The sequence below is a fragment of the Odontesthes bonariensis genome, chromosome 16, assembly GCF_027942865.1.
Source record: "Odontesthes bonariensis isolate fOdoBon6 chromosome 16, fOdoBon6.hap1, whole genome shotgun sequence".
In the NCBI taxonomy this organism is placed as follows: domain Eukaryota; kingdom Metazoa; phylum Chordata; class Actinopteri; order Atheriniformes; family Atherinopsidae; genus Odontesthes; species Odontesthes bonariensis.
The window spans coordinates 13,240,333-13,258,465 of record NC_134521.1 but is presented as its reverse complement, the minus strand read 5'-3'; the positions used below and the strand labels follow the sequence as shown (position 1 = coordinate 13,258,465).

Here is an 18,133-nt window from a genome sequence, read left to right as displayed (position 1 = left end):
AATCAATCCAGAGGAATGTCTTTCTGTGCAGACATTGTAAACCTGACAAACCTGAGCACATGCTAAAGTTTAGCTTGAAGTACCACTGAGACTCAAAACAATCTCACGTGGCTACCAGTTAAGCCAATTTCTATGTTGTGCTTCCTTACTTCTTGATCTTGTAAATAGTCACTTGTTAAATCCTGTAAGCCATCTCGGTCTTGGGAAATTTGTATGAGACAGTCAAAACCATCCTGTTGTGATTGAAACAAATGTTCTGCAAATCTTGTAAATATGCTGATGCTTCAAAAGCCATGAGCTGGAAATAATATATTCCACAGTAATACAATATTCAATATGAATAACATTCAGATTGCAATCTGCCTTTATAAACACATTACTGACACACTGAGCAAAGAATATTGCATTTTGCAGAGCAGTGAATATTAAATGTGGGTCTTTTGATAACATTGTGCTGTTAATTTCTATCTTTTTCAGAGCACAGACAAAAGAATGGCACAAAGTGGAAGTAGAAGGGAAAGAAATCTAATGAAAACGTAATTCAAAAACATGCCCGTGGAAAAGAAAATTACATTGGTCAGTCTGAAAATGCACAAAGGGACATGTTAAGGACTCAGGCAAAAACCCTTTCTGAAAAAGCTTTCATGTCAGAAAAAACTATAGTAGTATCTAAAATGAAACGACTAAGACAGGCACAGTTCAAATGAAAACAGAGAAATTTTGTTCTGTGGGGCTTTATGTAAAGATAAGCAGTATGTGTTAAATACGTTTGGGGAACTTTTTGCCCTGTCTTGTTGTTGGCATAGAAATGAATTACACTCAACTTGTGAAAAAAAAATCATCCATGCCCCTGCAGCCATTACTTTCAAAGCTAACCGAACAATACAGTAAAATATCTGCTTCATCTATCTGTATGGCGTTTGAGCAAACGGAAAGGGTCTGCAGCTCAAACGAGATGGCACTACTGATGTCCTTTTTCCTCTTCTGTCTGCTGGGGAGTCATCGCAGCTCAGCATCTAACACTGTCAATAAGACTCTGCAGACAGCAGACAGATCACATATTGTAGAGGGCACTGGACCATGAACGGAATCAGCTTTCAGCAGCCTCCCCCTACTTAACACACCATCTTTTCACCTTCCTAAATTTCATCTCATGTACTCATGGAGGAATTGGGAATATGCCACCAAGTGTACTATATCAAAAGTGCAATGGAGACACTATACAGAATATACGTCAATATTCACTAATTACATTAAATGCATCATAAAAAGGAAAATGAGGCATATTTCAATGCACCTGTAGCATTTCCAGGAATATATATTGTAAATGTACCTGGTGTGTAGGATCAGTTTATGGTCCTGGTGTGCATTTTATTGCATAGTAATCTTTATTTTGAGGGCTTTCTTTATTGAAATAATGATGTTTAGGCTAAACATTTCTGAGTCTGGGTACATTTCAATCCACAGCTGTGATGATTCATGAGCAGATCCATAGTATAAGAGCACCATGGTGCTAAGTGAACACAGGGGGCACAGCCAGGAAGCATGATTCACTGACAATTTTGTAGTCTAAATCAAGACCGCAGTGGGAGGTTTGTAATGGAAGAGACTCGTGCTATCAAGACAGACAGGCGCACATATTTGATGTACACAAAACACGCAACCCACCTGAATAAATTACTGTCATTCAAGTTAAGTCATACATCATATACTTGTGCAATACACAAAGCTCACCATCTTCTTCTGGAGGCGGTGTGGAGATCTGACGAGTTCTTATCAACAACCTGGCAGTTATCACTGACATATGACTGTGTCTTTTGGGGAAATGGATGGGGAGACAAATTTGGGCTTTCATCACTGTCACTATAATGTATTAAGGGAGCTATCAGAGCAAGACAAAGGATATTAAAAATATGAGAGGAAATGTCTGGGGCTCTGTCAGGCTTCAGTTTGACAAGGCATTGCCAGCTGACTGGGCAATGTGGAGCAAATAAACTACCCAGAGGGATAACAAATGATAATATGGATCAACTACAAGGAGCAGTGACCTGTGGCCCGAGAGTATGGATGACCCTGATACATCATCACAGACCTTAGACAGTTGAAAATGCTCTTTGCTGCATTTGAAACATGAGTTTAGATTGTTTTTTGATATCAGTAAATATGTGATCAGATATATGGAGGTTTTAAAGAGAATATACCCAGATGACAACACATCTAACAGTCTGCCATGTTTTATCTGCAATGGAAAAACACCTTTGGCCCAGCTGAATGCATTTACAGGTGAGAAGATTTGAAAAAAAAAAATTGATAATTGACAAGTAATTCTACATGACAAATGTAAAGTTTCAGTGACTATATCTTGTACTACCACACCACTTACCTTTATTTGCCTTGTTAACTCCATGTCTAAAGAGTTTCTAGGTTAACATTACAGTGAGATACATTAAATCCTGCAGCCGAAGCAACCCCAAATAAGAAACCAAATAAGATATGCGTTTGAATTTGGCTGAATATAATTTTAGCAATTGCTATTAATTCATAACTGGACTTGCTCAAGGTTGTAAAACCATCAGTTTACAGAATAGATATTGTGGAAAATAAAATTATTATGAATTTTGCAATTATGTAATACAGTTGGTAATATTCATTACCAAAGCAAAGTATTCAGTGTTTGAATTCATTCAATCTTTACTCAGCTCAAACAATATAAGCAATGTGAATGACTGAGCGGTGACTCAAACTGAAATTAAAAGTGAAAAGTTGTGGTTCACTTTCACACAAGATGCGGTGTAAACTCTATTATCCATCTGAGAAACAAAAGTTCTCAATGAAAGTACACGTATGGAGAGAAAAAAATACAATGATATCCTAGAATTAATGCTTACATGAACAACAATACAAAACATAGCTTACAGCAGCAAAGCTCATTGTCAATATCTGCTCTTACTCCATCAGAATCAATGAGCAGGGAAATCATTCAATTCCCTAGCACCTTCATGCAAAAAATAGACTCTCTGTAAAATTACACACCACACCTCACTAACATGAACGAGCACAACTTTATAACTTACCCGTCCAGGTTTTTCCTCCAGCATTACTGTTGCATTTTCTCTGGAAAAGCCAAGTATGAGTGTTTTTGTGGAATCCAAGTACCCAACAATGACAGTAGAAAGAGAAGTAAGATGAGAGGGGGGGGATAGGTAGGTTCTAGACCTGTTAAAAAGAAAAAGGAAAAAAGAGGGTGGTGGCTGGGGGTTGGGGGTTGGGGGAGGAGGGTGAGGGGGTCAAAAGAAAGAGCCTTTGCCGGAGGAAGAGCCTAAATAATCCATCTGTGATCCAGGAGGCGCTATCAGATGGGGTGCATACAAATCACAAACCTTCCTCTGCAGCAACCGAGGTTCAATATTCTCAGGGTCCTAAAGCTACACTCAAACGATTTACTCTTACAGACTGAGACCGACACTTCATACACTCAAGTCATTTAAGAATATTCAACAGTATTCAGACTTTTTGATGGATTATAGCTACCATTTTCTCAGCTTATTGAAAAAAAAACAAGGAAATGTTGCTTTTCTTTTTAAAAACATACTCATTAATACAATGAATGCTTAAACTTTGTTTTGCAAAATGACATTTTATCAGTACTGTGCATGCGAACACAATTTGTTGTTCAGGTTACTCACACTCTATTTCTGAAGCTTTTTCAAAAGAACAATAACAGCTCAAGCCTCTTGCAAACATGCACAGAGCACTGCAGTGTTTTGTTGCAATACGGGGAAACATCCTTCTACTGTGGTTCACAATCAGAAAAGTATCCCACAGGGACGAACGTTTACCTGCAGCAAAGCCTCTCTTTTCTCTTGCTCTTACTCTCATGGTTAAACTTAAATGCTTTTCATTCAATTTTGTTTTTCATCTTGCTCATTCCTATTCAGTGGAAATGTTGGAACCCTGTTGTGCACAGGCTAGAGAGCAGGAAAACACCCATTTCACCATAGAAATAGCACAGACCAACATATTTACACTATAGAAATTGTACGATTTCACCTGAATTGCATGTCTGAACTGTGCTCTTTTCTACATTCTCCCATGATGCCTTTTACTGTATATTTTGAAACTTTTTTAGCTCTTGTGTTCACATATAAGTGTGAGCTTTTATCATCATTGATTTTGTTTTCCTTAATTGCAAAGAGTGTCCACAATGACTGATGAGTGCATCATCTTCTGTGTAATGATGTGTGTAACAAACAGAGAATTGATCTGCCACGTTGCTCAGCAGCTATTTATTCTGTTCAGTCTACAGCAGTGGGATGGGCTCAGTGGATTGCACAAATCAAGTAGGAACAAAGTTAATTTGTCAAGGCCCTTTTGTGCTATTCAAAGAGTGCAAGAAAAAAATCCTTTTGTTTAGTCATACAAAGGCTCAATGATGATTTGTGTATAAATAACAGAAATTTGGAGGATTTAAGGCAAGATAATCCTATGCAAAGACACTGTCGATTCAAGCACACATAACAGAAGTTTATTAGTATGTCTTTGGAGCATTCTTACCTTAAAATGATGCGGAACTGTGGAGGGACATCACAGTGCATGACCCAGAACAATTTTCTTTTCAGCTGCGCTATCTATAGTCAGTGCTTTTATCAAGATCCTTCATCTAACTCAGTAGTGTGGTTTTGAATTAACCTCAAGTCGATATCATGGTCATCGATCATGCTGACAGAAGCAGACTTGTGAGTGTGACATTGGAAAGATAATCATCTCAAGAGGAAACATCGTCTCCTCTAGCAAGAATGTTGCTTCACTGATTAGAAGGACCAAGTCACTTTTGGTTTGAATCTGAGCTGAGAAGAGACAAAGGAGAGTATGTGACAGCCAGTCATGGAATAGGACATGGGATTCTGTTGAGAAGCAAATGATAATTGCATTGAAAAAGGCAGCCTAATTTGCAATTTCAACCAAGTCTAATGAAAAACTGAAAACTTTGAATATGTACTGATGAACATATATTCTTTTTTTCTGTTATGCCACCCAACAGGACTTTTAGAGTAATGTATTTCAGTAGGACATTTTATAAGTTTATGTTTAGCCAAGGGGACAGGACTTGTCAGCCAGTAATCAAGCCATTAGGTTTCCCTAACCTAAACCATATAGTTTTAAATGTGTAACCTTAACCATGCAATTTTTAATGCCTAACCCTAACCAATTATGTTGTAATGCAGCCATGGCTCAGTGAGTTTTTTATCCTCCAACTGGGAGGTTGGTGGTTTGATCCACAGCGCCTCCATGTGCTGAAGAGTTCTTGGGCAAGATACTGAACTCCATATGTCCATCAGTAAATAAAAGAAAGTGCTGCACACTGCCTATGGAGTGCATTTATATAATAAGAAGATCTGTAGGAGTGCTTGTGTGAAGGCGTGAATGAGACAGATATTGTAAAGCACTTTCTAGAACCTAGACAAGGTTAAAAAAGTGAAGTTATTTTAAAGTATAAAAGGTCGTGACTGGACTCAAACTGAGTTGTTTGGCTTAACAGTTGTGTGTGTGTGTGTGTGTGTGTGTGTGTATGTATGTGTCCAACCTGTCCAACTTTCAAATATGGACATTGTTGCCTATTTAATGTGATGCGATAGTTTTTAAATGTAACTAACTGTCATGGTAATTTGTTGAAATATCAGAGAAGATATCTACATCAAACTGTGAAAAAGGACAAACATTGAGTCATCATGTTCTTTGAATGCTGGAACCAGCATTTTCCAAGCTGCGCGGTCTTATAAATAGATAAAATATTGAAAGAATGAAAGAAACAATCACATGACAAATGCTTATGCATTTTGTAGACAACATAGGACAATCACAGGATGTAATGTAATGGCATCTTTGCATATACTTCCAGTAAAAAGATTAAATCTGGGATATGCAGAGCATACTTAGATAACTTTATTGACAGCTTGCTGTTAATGTGTTGAAATGTGTTTTGTGTTTAGAATCAAATTCATCGAGGATAGTTGGTAATTGGCATTGTGTTAAAAAAGGCAGAGACAATTGGTTTGAGTTTGCTTGAAGAAACCTGTTAACATTAGGTATTGGACTCTTTGCTCTTTGCATTATTGTTTTTCTTTTTACATTTGTAGATTAACATGTCATCTCGACTAATGGCAGCCCAAAGGTCGAGTGATATCTAAATAAAACATCCTTGACATCTTGCCCTTACCAATAAATATAATAACACTTCGACCACAGTGATGAGAAAATTATTTCGATGAGAACAAATGCTCTCACAAACACACACTGTTCCAAATAGAATTTAACTATGGTTTGCTCCCATGTGAAAAATGAAAATTACCTGCGGTTATATTAGCATAAATTTACATGGTAATACTTCAGCCATTTTCCTCTCTGCTGTTTGGTCTGGTCTGACTGACACTTAAGCATCTACACAGTCTGGAAGCCAAACAAAGCTGTTTTTTATGGATAGACCATTATACAAGAGCTGCACGGGGAATCTGTGAGAATGCAGTCCAGGTGTCATTGCCCCTTGGTAATCTCTCTCGTCTTCAGGAATTCATTTTCTCAGAAGCTTCACTTGAAAATGACATTCTGACACCATTTACATGGAAATCACATTGGCTCCTCATCTGCAATTGTGGCCTGTGCGCAGACAGGACCTCTCTGAGGGCAGGGTTATTAATGGACTTAAACAGAAGAAAGAAAGAAAGAAAGAAAGAAAGAAAGAAAGAAAGAAAGAAAGAAAGAAAGAAAGAAAGAAAGAAAGAAAGAAAGAAAGAAAGGTTAAAGTCAAGGGCAGAGCTTTTGGGTATTAAAGGATAAAGACACAATGGGGAAACTTAGGGAAAACATGATGTGGGAAATGCCTTTTTCTCCACTTAAATTTGTATGCTTTCTCCCTTGCTTGCTCTCGCTAATACATCAAAAAACACTTAAAATACACGCGCGCACACACACACACCAAAGACGAAGAGATGTAAAGATTTTTTTTCTCTCTCAAAGGTGAAGAGTAATCCTCAGGCTAAGGTCAGAGCTGAGAGAAGTTAAAGAGGAATGCTTATAAAGTATAATGTATGATTTGGGGATTTTCTCGGGTTGCAGTGAGAAATATTATGAATTAAACAGAAATGTCTCTTTCTTGTTGAGATCAGTCAGTTCTCCATGGTGGACATCACATGCCTAAAGGGTAAAACGTGTGCATGAACGTCCACAAAGACCTGCAGGGGAATGAAATTGAATACTGGTTTGATCTTTAATCGCAACAACTGTATCTTGAGAAAAATAACTAATTTACCAAATACATTGCAAACATACCACCATAATACTTGTTTACACAGTGATTTTCTTATGGGTGTCACATATTAGATACCCCTAAATGTATCCATCAAAAATATCTGCTTGAAATTGTACGTGTTGAATTTCTGTGAAGAATGGGAGCAAAACTAACAAAAGGAGTTTATTTGACTTGATTAACACTGCCTCCACGTGGCATTACTGTGGCACTGCCAGGTGGAGATCTAGGCCAGGCCGCATTAGAAGTTCAATATTGATTACTTTTTTTCTTTGTGCGCTTTTATGATCTACTCTGATTAATTAATTCATTAATTATTTCATTCATCCATCCAATCATTTCCCATGCCCTATTATTTCTCCGACTCCGACATGCACACCCACACTCCTGGTTTAACCTAATAGACATGTTTTTGGACTGTGGGAAGAAGCCGGCTTACCTGGTGAGAACTCACACTAGCATGGAGATATGCAGCCCAAGTGTATTTAATATAACATGATTTAAATGTATATAAATTCGTGATGACGTATTGAAAACAACATTGAAAAGCAGTGTTTTTGATCCAAACCAGTTTTTTTTTTTTTTTTTTTTTTTGTAATAAATGAGTCCAAAAGCCTGGGATTTTTTTTGTTAGGCTTTTGACACAAATACGTCGAAATACAGTAAATCTGAGTAGGTGCTTTTCAGTGATGGTAGGCTACGTGCCCTGATTCACGTTACTGATCACTTTTGGCCCTTAGAAGCTGTCGCTGTCTGTCGTAACTTGTGCTAAAATGGCGAAAAGAAGGAGAGCAGCTGGGACCAAATGGTCGCGTTAAAACCAGTCACGTTTGATATTGTCTGCTGTGTACTTGTTACACGTTATGGTTATTTATATGAGCTCGAGGAAAAGCAGCGTAACAGCCATTGCGTGCTATGTCTGGTTGATGGGTACGTGACGTAATTACGTAGAGTGGGACGTTTCGGAGAGGATAAACAAAAAAGGAAGGAAGCCTTCGGCAACACAGTCGCGGCAAAATCGGTTCAAAATTTTAGCTTGCAAGCTATACTTAGCAACTACATGCACGTTTTTATTGTTTAGATCGTTACATTCAGACGTTTACAATCATGGACGACTCATTACTGTTCCGTATGAGTGCGTTTTCCGAGCAAGGAGGGAGAAAATACATGGAGGATGTTATCGAGATAAGAATCGAGTACGAGCCGACGGCGTCGGCAGACGAAGATGATCCAAAGTCGCAGAGATATGGAGGACAGGGGAATGCGGAGAGGGAACCTACCGAACAGACTGGTCATACCGAATCAGGTCCAGCTACGGCTATGTGGGTCGAGAGTTTATCGAGTAAGGACAGTGGCAGCATCGGTGCCACAGTATCAAATGAAACAGACGCAGAGCATGTAGTGGACACTCGGAAGTCTGTGGCGTTTTTCGCTGTTTTTGATGGTCACGGGGGTCGGGAAGCAGCCCATTTTGCCAGTGAGCATCTTTGGGATTTGTTAAAAAGGCAGCGGGGGTTTTGGTCCAAGGATCACGGTGAAGTGTGCGCGGCTCTACGGAAAGGGTTCATCGCCTGTCACCACGCAATGTGGAAAGAGCTACGTAAGTCGTCAGCATGAGCTTAATTGTTGTTTCCCCCATTACATTGATCGGTATGTTGCTGTGCCAGTCGATCACGAGTCTTTGCATCGTTATGATGATAGACTGCCACATGAGGCAGCATCTTCTTCAGCTGGTGTTATGATGCACGATCATCTGTTGACTGGCACACCCCAATACAGGTCAACACGATGAGCTGACTGTAATCAGGGTTCAGATGATCACTAGCCCCACTGTTTTATTACTGTCATAGATTTGAGAGGAGTTTGGGATTCAAACATTGTGTTTTTTTAATTTAATTTTGTCAGCGCCGGAGCTGCTAATGAAGTGTCAGGGGTAATAACTGTGTTACCATCCCCTCTGAAATAGAATTCCATCAAATAAGCCGTTCATTTTAGCCATCAAATACAACAATTTGGCTTCTGTCAGTGCTTGAGTCAGAATCTTTATTCGGCCAAGTGAGGAAATATCTTTACTTTAGCAAGTTTTTCTTCCATTTGAGAGGTGTTTGTTTTCTCTCAGACCTGCTTACAAGCTGAACATGTGCATTGTGCTAACATGCCTGAGAGTTTCTGCTTTCATCTCTATTCACCCTTTTCCTTTTACAGCGCAGTGGCCAAAGACCATCACTGGCCTGCCCAGCACGTCAGGCACCACAGCCAGTGTTGTTGTGATCCGTGGAGCTCACATGTATGTTGCTCATGTAGGGGATTCGGCAGTTGTGGTTGGAGTGAAAGAAAACGACTCTGACATCATGCTCCAGGCACTTGAAATAACACAAGATCATAAACCTGAACTTCCTAAAGAAAAGGAGAGGATTGAAAGACTGGGTGGCAGGTGCGATGGTCCAAGTTAGAATATTTATGTTGTTTTTGCACTTCATCATTCTTGTACTGCTTTGTATATTTTGTCATGCTTTAAAACCTTGCATTGTTTTTCTCTTTTTAATTGTAGTGTTATGAAGAAATCTGGGGTGAACCGTGTTGTGTGGAAGAGGCCCAGGCTGACGCATAACGGCCCCGTGAGGAGGAGTACGGTCATAGACCAGATCCCGTTCCTGGCTGTAGCCCGATCCCTCGGTAAGGAACACTCCTTCTCCTCTTTTTTTTCCCTATATATCCATTATATCAAACTGGATATCAGGGAAGTTATCATAATTCTCTCCTGTGCACAGGTGATCTCTGGAGCTATGATTTCTACAGTGGAGAGTTTGTGGTTTCTCCAGAACCTGATACCACTGTGATGAGCCTCGACCCCAAACGGCATCGCTATATCATTCTTGGCAGTGATGGACTGTGGAACATGATGCCACCCAAGAATGCTGTTAATATGTGTTATAGCCATGACAAAATGGTGGTATGTAACGGTGTAACTAAGACTAATTATAAATTCACATCGTGTGTAATGTGGTATTCGATTGAATTTTTATAATTAGGGCCGGGCGAGTTAACTCGTTAATTATTTAACGCCGATAAAAAATTTTTTATCGCACATTAACGCAGGTTTTATTATTTATTTTATTATTGTAAAAGTGTGTTGCTCACAGGCTTTTATTTTGTAAAAGTCTGTTGCTGTCTGCTGCAGAACTGGAAAAGAAAGTATTTGGCGGATCCACCAAACATGGAGAAGGGTACGGAACTTTTACTCGGCCATTTTCATTTTAAAGTTCTTCCAGACGGCGGAGTCGACAGAACCAAAGTCATCTGTAAACACTGCCAAGTTGAATTGTCTTATCACCATAGTAGTTCCAGTCTAAAATATCCCTTAAAGGCAAAATAAGGCAAAAACAACTGATACCAGCTAGTCATTCAAGGAAACAGACAGTGGAGCGAGGCTTCTACATAAAAACTACAGAAAGATGCTGATGTTAAAAGTGTGTTTGCACAACAAATGTTATGGCACTTTCATTCATATGGCAGCACATTTAAAATAAAACTAAATGCTAAAAGCTATACACTACTTTTGAAGTAATTTTTGGGTTTTGCGTACAAATGCGATTAATCAGGGAAATCATGTGATTAATTTGATTAAAAATTTGAATCGTTGCCCAGCCCTATTTATAATCTAAAAAAAATATTAAATGTATTTTTTTAACAGCAGGATTGTTTTTGCTTTGATTTTCACAGCTTTGATTTTGATTTTCACTTGTTGCAAATTTCACCAGGACTAACCTCTCCTCTCTCCTTTTGCTCTTGCTTCCTTTAGGGACCAAAGGGAATGTCCTGTGCCCGGCGGCTGGGATGCACAGCTCTATTGTTTTGGAAGGAGCGCATGCTCCGCGCAGACAACACAACAGTCATCGTCCTGGCGCTGCAGGAACGTGGAGGTCCTCCTATCCCGATGCACAGAGATGAGATTGTTGTTGACATGGCCACAGGGATTGACCAGATTCCATACCCCGGAACTCCCTATAACACATGCGAAGTCCAAAAGGTCAGAGCCGTAGTTCTGTTGCATTTTCCTTTGGACATGTTTCATTTGGACAAACCGTGACTGAATTTCTACGTGCAGATTTGCTGCTCTATGATAAAAAATCTACTGCCCTATCTTTGTGATTGAATCTGTATTGTTCTTTCAAATATTTCAGTCCTTTTTTATTTTCTTATCAATGCTTTCACCAGTTAAATATATATTTGAGTTTGTAGAAACCGCTCGCTGTTGATCAAAGGTCACAGCAGCCATTCCACTCAGGGGACCGCTGGTTCACCAAGTCATTCTTTGTTTTCGGGGTCAACAGGCGGAGCATGAGGATGACATGTTTTATGAAGAGGATGAGATATATGGAGAAGAACATGAGGGATGGACATGCCTGGAGTGGTAGTGAGGTGACTGCTTGCTGATGAAAGTCTGTCAGATTGTCATCAGAGTTTCCAGTCAATGATCTGTTAGCTCAAGATCCAGGCTGGTCTTATTTATTCTTGTATCAAATTGAACGTTTTTCAATAGAAAAATTGCAATAAGTCTGTAGAGTTGGTTAGCTTGGGAAAATTAGCATTATCAGCGCCACTGGTAGTAGAGCTTTACGTCTGTAATAGGACTGCAGCACATTCATTTCTGTGTTGCCCAGTATAAACACAGAATGTTGTTAGTTAAAAACAGTTATCATCCCCTTGAACCTCTTTCTGATATGGATGCTCAGATATATTCTGGAGCAAGTGGACATTTAGAAGGTGGCTGTTTACTGATGCACAACAGTGTATTTCCAGGTATATTTGACAGTAATCCAATGACACGGGTAATTATGTTGTGAATCTGTGCCAAAGCTTGTGAGATTCCACCAGTGCAAAATCTAAAGTGTCAATCTTTTTCCTCTCTGAAGTTACTGCAGAATCCTAAATATTCTAGACTTTCTCTAAAAGAAAGCTTGGGAAACCACATGGAATGCAATGATTTGCTAATTATTTCAATCCAACCAGTGCGTAATTTAAAACAACAAAGATATTAAACACTAAAACAAATGTTTGATACATTTTTTCAAATTGATACTTGATTTGAATGTGATGACTCTAGCATGTCTTTGGGAACCAGTTGCTGTAGCTTTGATAATGAAAACTTTTCCGCTCTTTCCTGCTATAGGATTCCACCTGCTCGACGGTTCGGGACCTCCCTTTTCGTGCATTTTCTTTACATAATGTGGCAAATGTTATCAGTGGGAGTTGACTGCAGGCCACTTTAGCATCTGGACTACTTTGCTACAGAGCAGTGCTGTTGTGATATGCGAAGAAGATCAGATTTATTGTCATACACACGAAATGAAGCCATCCAGGTTGGCACCTGTTGACACAGTCATGCACAGGGACATGCATAGAGACAGATGCCAACCTGGGACGGTGGGCAGCGGTGCCTTGCGTAAAGGGATAGTTTGCCTCTTTTGAAATGAAGCTGTATTGACATCTCATACTAGCAATATTATTTATGAACATTTTCTTACCCCTGCTGCGTACTGTGAGCCGAGTTCCAGCCTCGTTTTGGCGTTGACGAAGGTAGTCCGGCTAGTTGGCTGGGGTCACAAATATAAAGTGTTTTGCTTCTCAAAACAATATGCGTTCAAAAGAGTGATACATTTGCATCACAAAATCGTTCATCCAGAAAAAGTCAGACCTCACAATCGCTTGGCGCTATTTTCTCTCTCCCTTCGTATCACTGCGTTCTGTGTAGACCGTGCAGACCGAAGTGCAGACCGAGCAGTCCCCTGCTTCCTAGCAGTAAACACCGTAACAGGCGCGGCTATCGGCACGCGGCAGCATGCAGTGATACAAGGGAGAGAAAATAGTGCCAAGCGATTGTGAGGTCTGAGTTTTTCCTGCACAACGATTTTGTGATGCAAATGTATTACTCTTTTGAACGCATATTGTTTTGAGAAGCAAAACACTTTATTTTTGTGGCCCCAGCCAACTAGCCGGACTACCTTCGTCACCGCCAAAACGAGGCCGGAACTCGGCTCACAGTACGCAGCGGGGGGTAAGAAAATGTTCATAAATAATATTGCTAGTATGGGATGTCAATACAGCTTCATGTCAAAAGAGGCGGGATAGTTCGGGATAGTTTGATCAATTAATGTGTATTGTTGCAGCAAATTGATAATTCAATCATTTTGATAAGGTGTTATTCTTTTTGGTTTGCTTTATTTCAGACGAGTGATCCGCTGGGTGCCCCGTTCAAAGACAGTTCCAGAACTCTGGAGCAGGCATTTGGGCTGTATGAAGCAACTTTCTGTGCCACAACACAGCTCTTACCTGACGCTGACACTGTGAGAGCCACACTGCCCGCTTCCGATGGTTCAGCGAGTATTTTCGAAAAGCAAGACCCAACCACCCAGACGGACTGTCCGACCCCTACTCCTCCATTAAAACGGCTCCGGGGCTCCTCGCACAGACCCCCTGAACTCAGAGGTCCTTCTCGTAGGCTCGGCCCGTCCCCCAACAAAAGTCTGTCTCAGAAGACATTTCACATCGAAGCAGAAAGTGAACAGTCTCTCCGGTCGCATGATCAAAATACAGAACCGAGCTCCTCTGAGGAGGACGGCACTCAATCACAGCACCACAACTCTGCCTTGTGTGTGTACTGAATTTCATCTCTGTCCTGACTCTAAAACGATGATCTGAATTGTGTTAGTTTTGCTCACGTGCTGAAGGCCTCTTGCTAGATGTATACTTTTTATACAAAGTCTTGGTTTTTGTAAATATCTGAGAAGTGGGGATTGTAAATGTGTTGCTGTGCTGACGTTTTCTTTTTGCCCTTCTTCCTGCTCCCTCTTTAAATCTTAGTGTTTGAAATTTAAACTCTTTAAATCGCTTGTTCTGTTCTATTTTCATATTTTTAAATATGTACAGTATATCCAAAGGCCTATTTTTAATCAAATGCATCACTGTTATCTGACCTAACTTTATTTCAACAGAATTGGGACCCACTTGATCTTCCAGTTTAGATTTTTATCAAACAAATGAACTACTTTAGATTAATTTTATTGAATGGATGGTGTGAGAGACCAGTCTCCTTTGACTGGAGTTAATACCTCAGATCCGTTGCTTGGACTCTATGACTAAGAGCGCTACCACACCGTTGCCTGGAACAGGTTGATGGTAAGTCTTCATCACGTTTTATGGAGTTTATAGTTTTGAAAGTACGTCCTTCAGTGGTAATGCTGTAGGCTGCAAGCAGTGATCTGAGGTGATTATGCGGGTACTGATTTTGAATTTGTTTTGTTTTGTGTTTGATTATGATGCAACCTGACGACGGCCGTCTCTCAACTGATGGAGTGTTGGCTGTAAGAAGGGCAGTTTCACCCAAATCAGAAAAAAAAGCATTAAACATGCTCTTGTTCTATATTTGCATAAACGTAGATGTGTGTGTTTTGAGTGAACTTACCATTTAATGGTTTTTACGTATTCTGTACTTTTACCCTGTATTTTATATTTCTGCATTTTTTTTACTGTGCCATTCCAAGGGCCTTCATTGAGTGATTTTTTTTTTTTTTTTTTCATCTGGCCAATGAAATTGCAGTTTCGTCATTGTGAAACCCTGGACATCACTAGAAGTCCATTTGTTTACATGGTGGTGGCAGGAATAGAGATTGTTGGCATCTGTTGGGTGTCTAAATACTGAATAAGCTAAAATCAGTTCCTGTTCACACAACTTTAGCAAGTCTTCCTTTGTTGCTGTTTTCCTTTTTCTTTGTGCTTTGCATTCATAACTTGTGCTTCAATCCGCACAGACAATGCTTTATTGTATGTAAGTGCCACATTCATGAGGAAGAAAGTTCTAACTTGTGTTCATAAGGCAGCTGAGCGACTGCGAAGCTTATTTGTTGCCTTCTTGTTACATAACAATGTCATGGTTGCCTTAGCACAATTGAATCTGAGGTACTTTTCATGTGTTTTCACATTTGGGACCCAAAAAGATGAGAAATAGGATATATTGATATATGTGTGGCTGTAGCCCAGCCTCAACCATTTATCATGCACCTTCTTTTGTATCAATGTATCAGTTTTACTGCAGAACACTGAACCTGCTCCATGTGCTCAATGTTCTTCATTTATTTCGAGCAGTTTTTGTACAGTACATCAATATGCAATAGAGGTTTGTACAGTACATTATTATGCAAAGTATCTGGGTTTTTCAGAAGTTTGGCATGCTCAGATCTACTCTGTATTTTGTGACTTGTCCACGGGTAATGGATTTTAATGGGCATGTGGTGTGTTTCGACAGTAACAATACTTTGGTCTTACTTTATATCCACTGTAGCCAATTTTCATGGCTCATCGTACAAATAACATACTTTGAAACTGACTGGATATATGATCTGTGTTGTAATAAAGTTCTCATTTTTCAGTCAATACCCTCGCGTCTACTGTGTTATTATAACTGTGTCTAGATGTGTGGAACTGTCATTACAGCCCAGTCCCACAAGAGAACATGCAATAGGAACATTTGTCCACATGTAAAAAAAAAAAAACACTCATTAATTAGTTTAAGTCAATATTGGCTCAGATGGAACTCAAACTTGTATCTCTTGCATTACATTCTGTCGTGTAACGTCACTTTTCACTCCCTCCAACCTCCTCGTAAGAAGTTTTGAACATATAATTAGGACAAAAAAAAATTGGGATTTTTAAAGGCAGATGCATGCAATATAACAACTTTGCTGCCCAGAAACTGCAGTAGTTTTTTACTAGTTTGGCACTGTGAATGTACACATTCTGGTGTGAGACTGTGCTGATTATCGTGACTTTGATTCATATTTTAAGTATGTTTTTGTTTTGTAAAGCTGGTGTTAATCAGCTTTGTGCACAGAGAATTATTACGGTTGAAAAAAAGAGGTGGGGGTTGCCCATGCAACCATGACATGTTCCAGAGGATGGCAGCAATGTTATTAGCATTTAAAGCTCGACAGTAACAGAGACTTTCCTGTGTAATATACATGCACACGTCACTTTACATTTCCAACCCATAATAATGCACCTTTTGAAATTTTTGTACTTTTAAGAATATCCTTTTATAATAGCTGCACTTTATTACAATATTTGCACAACTTGTTGCAGCTCTTAGGTTCAATAGTCAATATGTGTGTTTGAACACCATATTCTACAATCATATGTTTTAGAATGACAATAAAAATCATTGTATCCTCGAAAATGCATTTAAATGCACAACATTTGCAAAAGTTGACTCAGTGTCCACCTACCTGTCACATCAGGAGATTGAATTTTTTCATTGGCATTGGAACTTTATGTGTTGACTCAGGTGTTTTGAACAATTTGAATTCTCTCTTCCCTTTTTTCTCAATAGATGAGCTTGAATGGCCATCTCAAGGTCCCATTTTAGTGCTACATAAAAGGTTAGAGACCCCTAGTCAAAGGTTCCTTCCACTCCCATCGACATTTTTCTCTATGGGTGTAATGCTACATACTTTGCCTTGCATTTTTTGGACTTCTGCGAAGTTTGTTTCTGAGACATTAGAGACATCAGATCTATGATAGCTGTTTCAACTTGAATATTTCATTGACTGTCAGCCCAGTATCTCCTGACCTGCCTAACATGCAACAGTCTCCTCTTACAGCAGAAAGCCTGTCACTGCGCATCAACCAGTGAAGCATGAAGGCAGTGTCCACCCATGGCTCCTTATACTCCTTCCTTTTTTGAATTTTTCAGAAATCATCACAGCCTGTGAATTTAATGTGACAACAACAGATGAATCTGTGAAAAGGTGCAAAGTGACCACATCCAATGGAAAAAGTGTCTTTTTGTTGACTGAACAAGCAAACATCCCTGTTTTGAAATATTGGAAGCAGATGAAAAGACTTAATCATAAGTGGAAAATATAGCTTTTTTTATTGTTTGATGGTCCGCCCATATGTCGATGCTCTCTTCTCTTCATATACCAGTATATAAATTTGTGACCATATGGCCAGATGGCCGTAAAACAATGCTATTCCCATATGTCAAATACATACACTACATATATATATGTGTGTGTGTGTGTGTGGGGGGGGGGGGGGGGGGGTACTATATATATATATAATAGGTTAATTGTAACAATTTTACTTGCACTGTCTTGTACTGTCTGTTTGTTTATTTTAATGTGTATAATAATCTTAATGATATAAATGATTCAATTGGCTTCAGTTGTCATCAATGTTAGGATGATTTGAGATAAAAACGTGTGTGATCCTCAAACGATACATTCATACACACAATGGATATTTATTCCTAATTCCCAGAAACCCATTCAAGATTTTTAGGACAGACTGGATTGACTTACCAATGAAAACTGCCATGAGAGACATACTGCAACAATTACGAAACAAGATGTAAAGATGATTGAAATAAAATGCACTTTCATCACCTGAACCATGTTTTAGGTCAAGCAGATAGACTGTAAGTGTGTTAATGAAAAAGCTGAATAACTGACTGCAAAAAGATAACTGGAACAGTTGGGACTTTTTCCTCAGTTAGTCAAACACCCCTTCTAGCTGGGACTTTTATAACCTATACAACAAACATTTATATATCTATGTTTCACTGAGGCTACATATTTCAACCAAACACATACCCTAAGATTGTCTGATAAAATATCTATGATTAGACTGATGCACTTCCAGCACCTTCACCTCTTATTATCGACAGGAGCAGTGACAGACGAAAGTGTGTCAAAGCTTTCGGTGAAGTCTGTCTGATTTGTTTCTTTCCACAGATCCAGTCTCTTGCTGACACTATGAGTATTGCTTCAACTG

The 18,133-nt window shown here is 39.3% G+C and overlaps 2 protein-coding genes across 3 annotated transcripts in view; one reads left to right on the top strand and one right to left on the bottom strand.

Annotated features, from left to right (window-relative positions):
• Positions 1-3,135, bottom strand: part of LOC142401059 (roundabout homolog 1-like) — an 86,584-nt gene extending 83,449 nt beyond the window's left edge. Inside the window, exon 1 of the mRNA XM_075486294.1 lies at positions 3,075-3,135. The gene's annotated coding sequence lies outside the window, so the exon portion shown is untranslated. The remainder of the gene's footprint in view (positions 1-3,074) is intronic.
• A 5,124-nt stretch (positions 3,136-8,259) lies between these two features.
• On the top strand, positions 8,260-15,738 carry LOC142401058 (protein phosphatase 1D-like). Of its 2 annotated transcripts, XM_075486293.1 has the most exons (7): positions 8,260-8,903; positions 9,509-9,737; positions 9,855-9,979; positions 10,075-10,256; positions 11,106-11,333; positions 11,638-11,725; positions 13,534-13,617. In XM_075486293.1, exons 1-6 carry the CDS (start codon positions 8,411-8,413, stop codon positions 11,719-11,721), a joined length of 1,341 nt encoding a protein of 446 aa, XP_075342408.1. In that variant the 5' UTR covers positions 8,260-8,410; the 3' UTR covers positions 11,722-11,725; positions 13,534-13,617. The 2 variants fall into 2 exon arrangements, with proteins under 2 accessions (XP_075342408.1, XP_075342407.1); XM_075486292.1 differs by lacking the exon at positions 11,638-11,725 and having other exon boundaries at positions 13,534-15,738.
• The last annotated feature ends 2,395 nt before the right edge of the window (positions 15,739-18,133 follow it).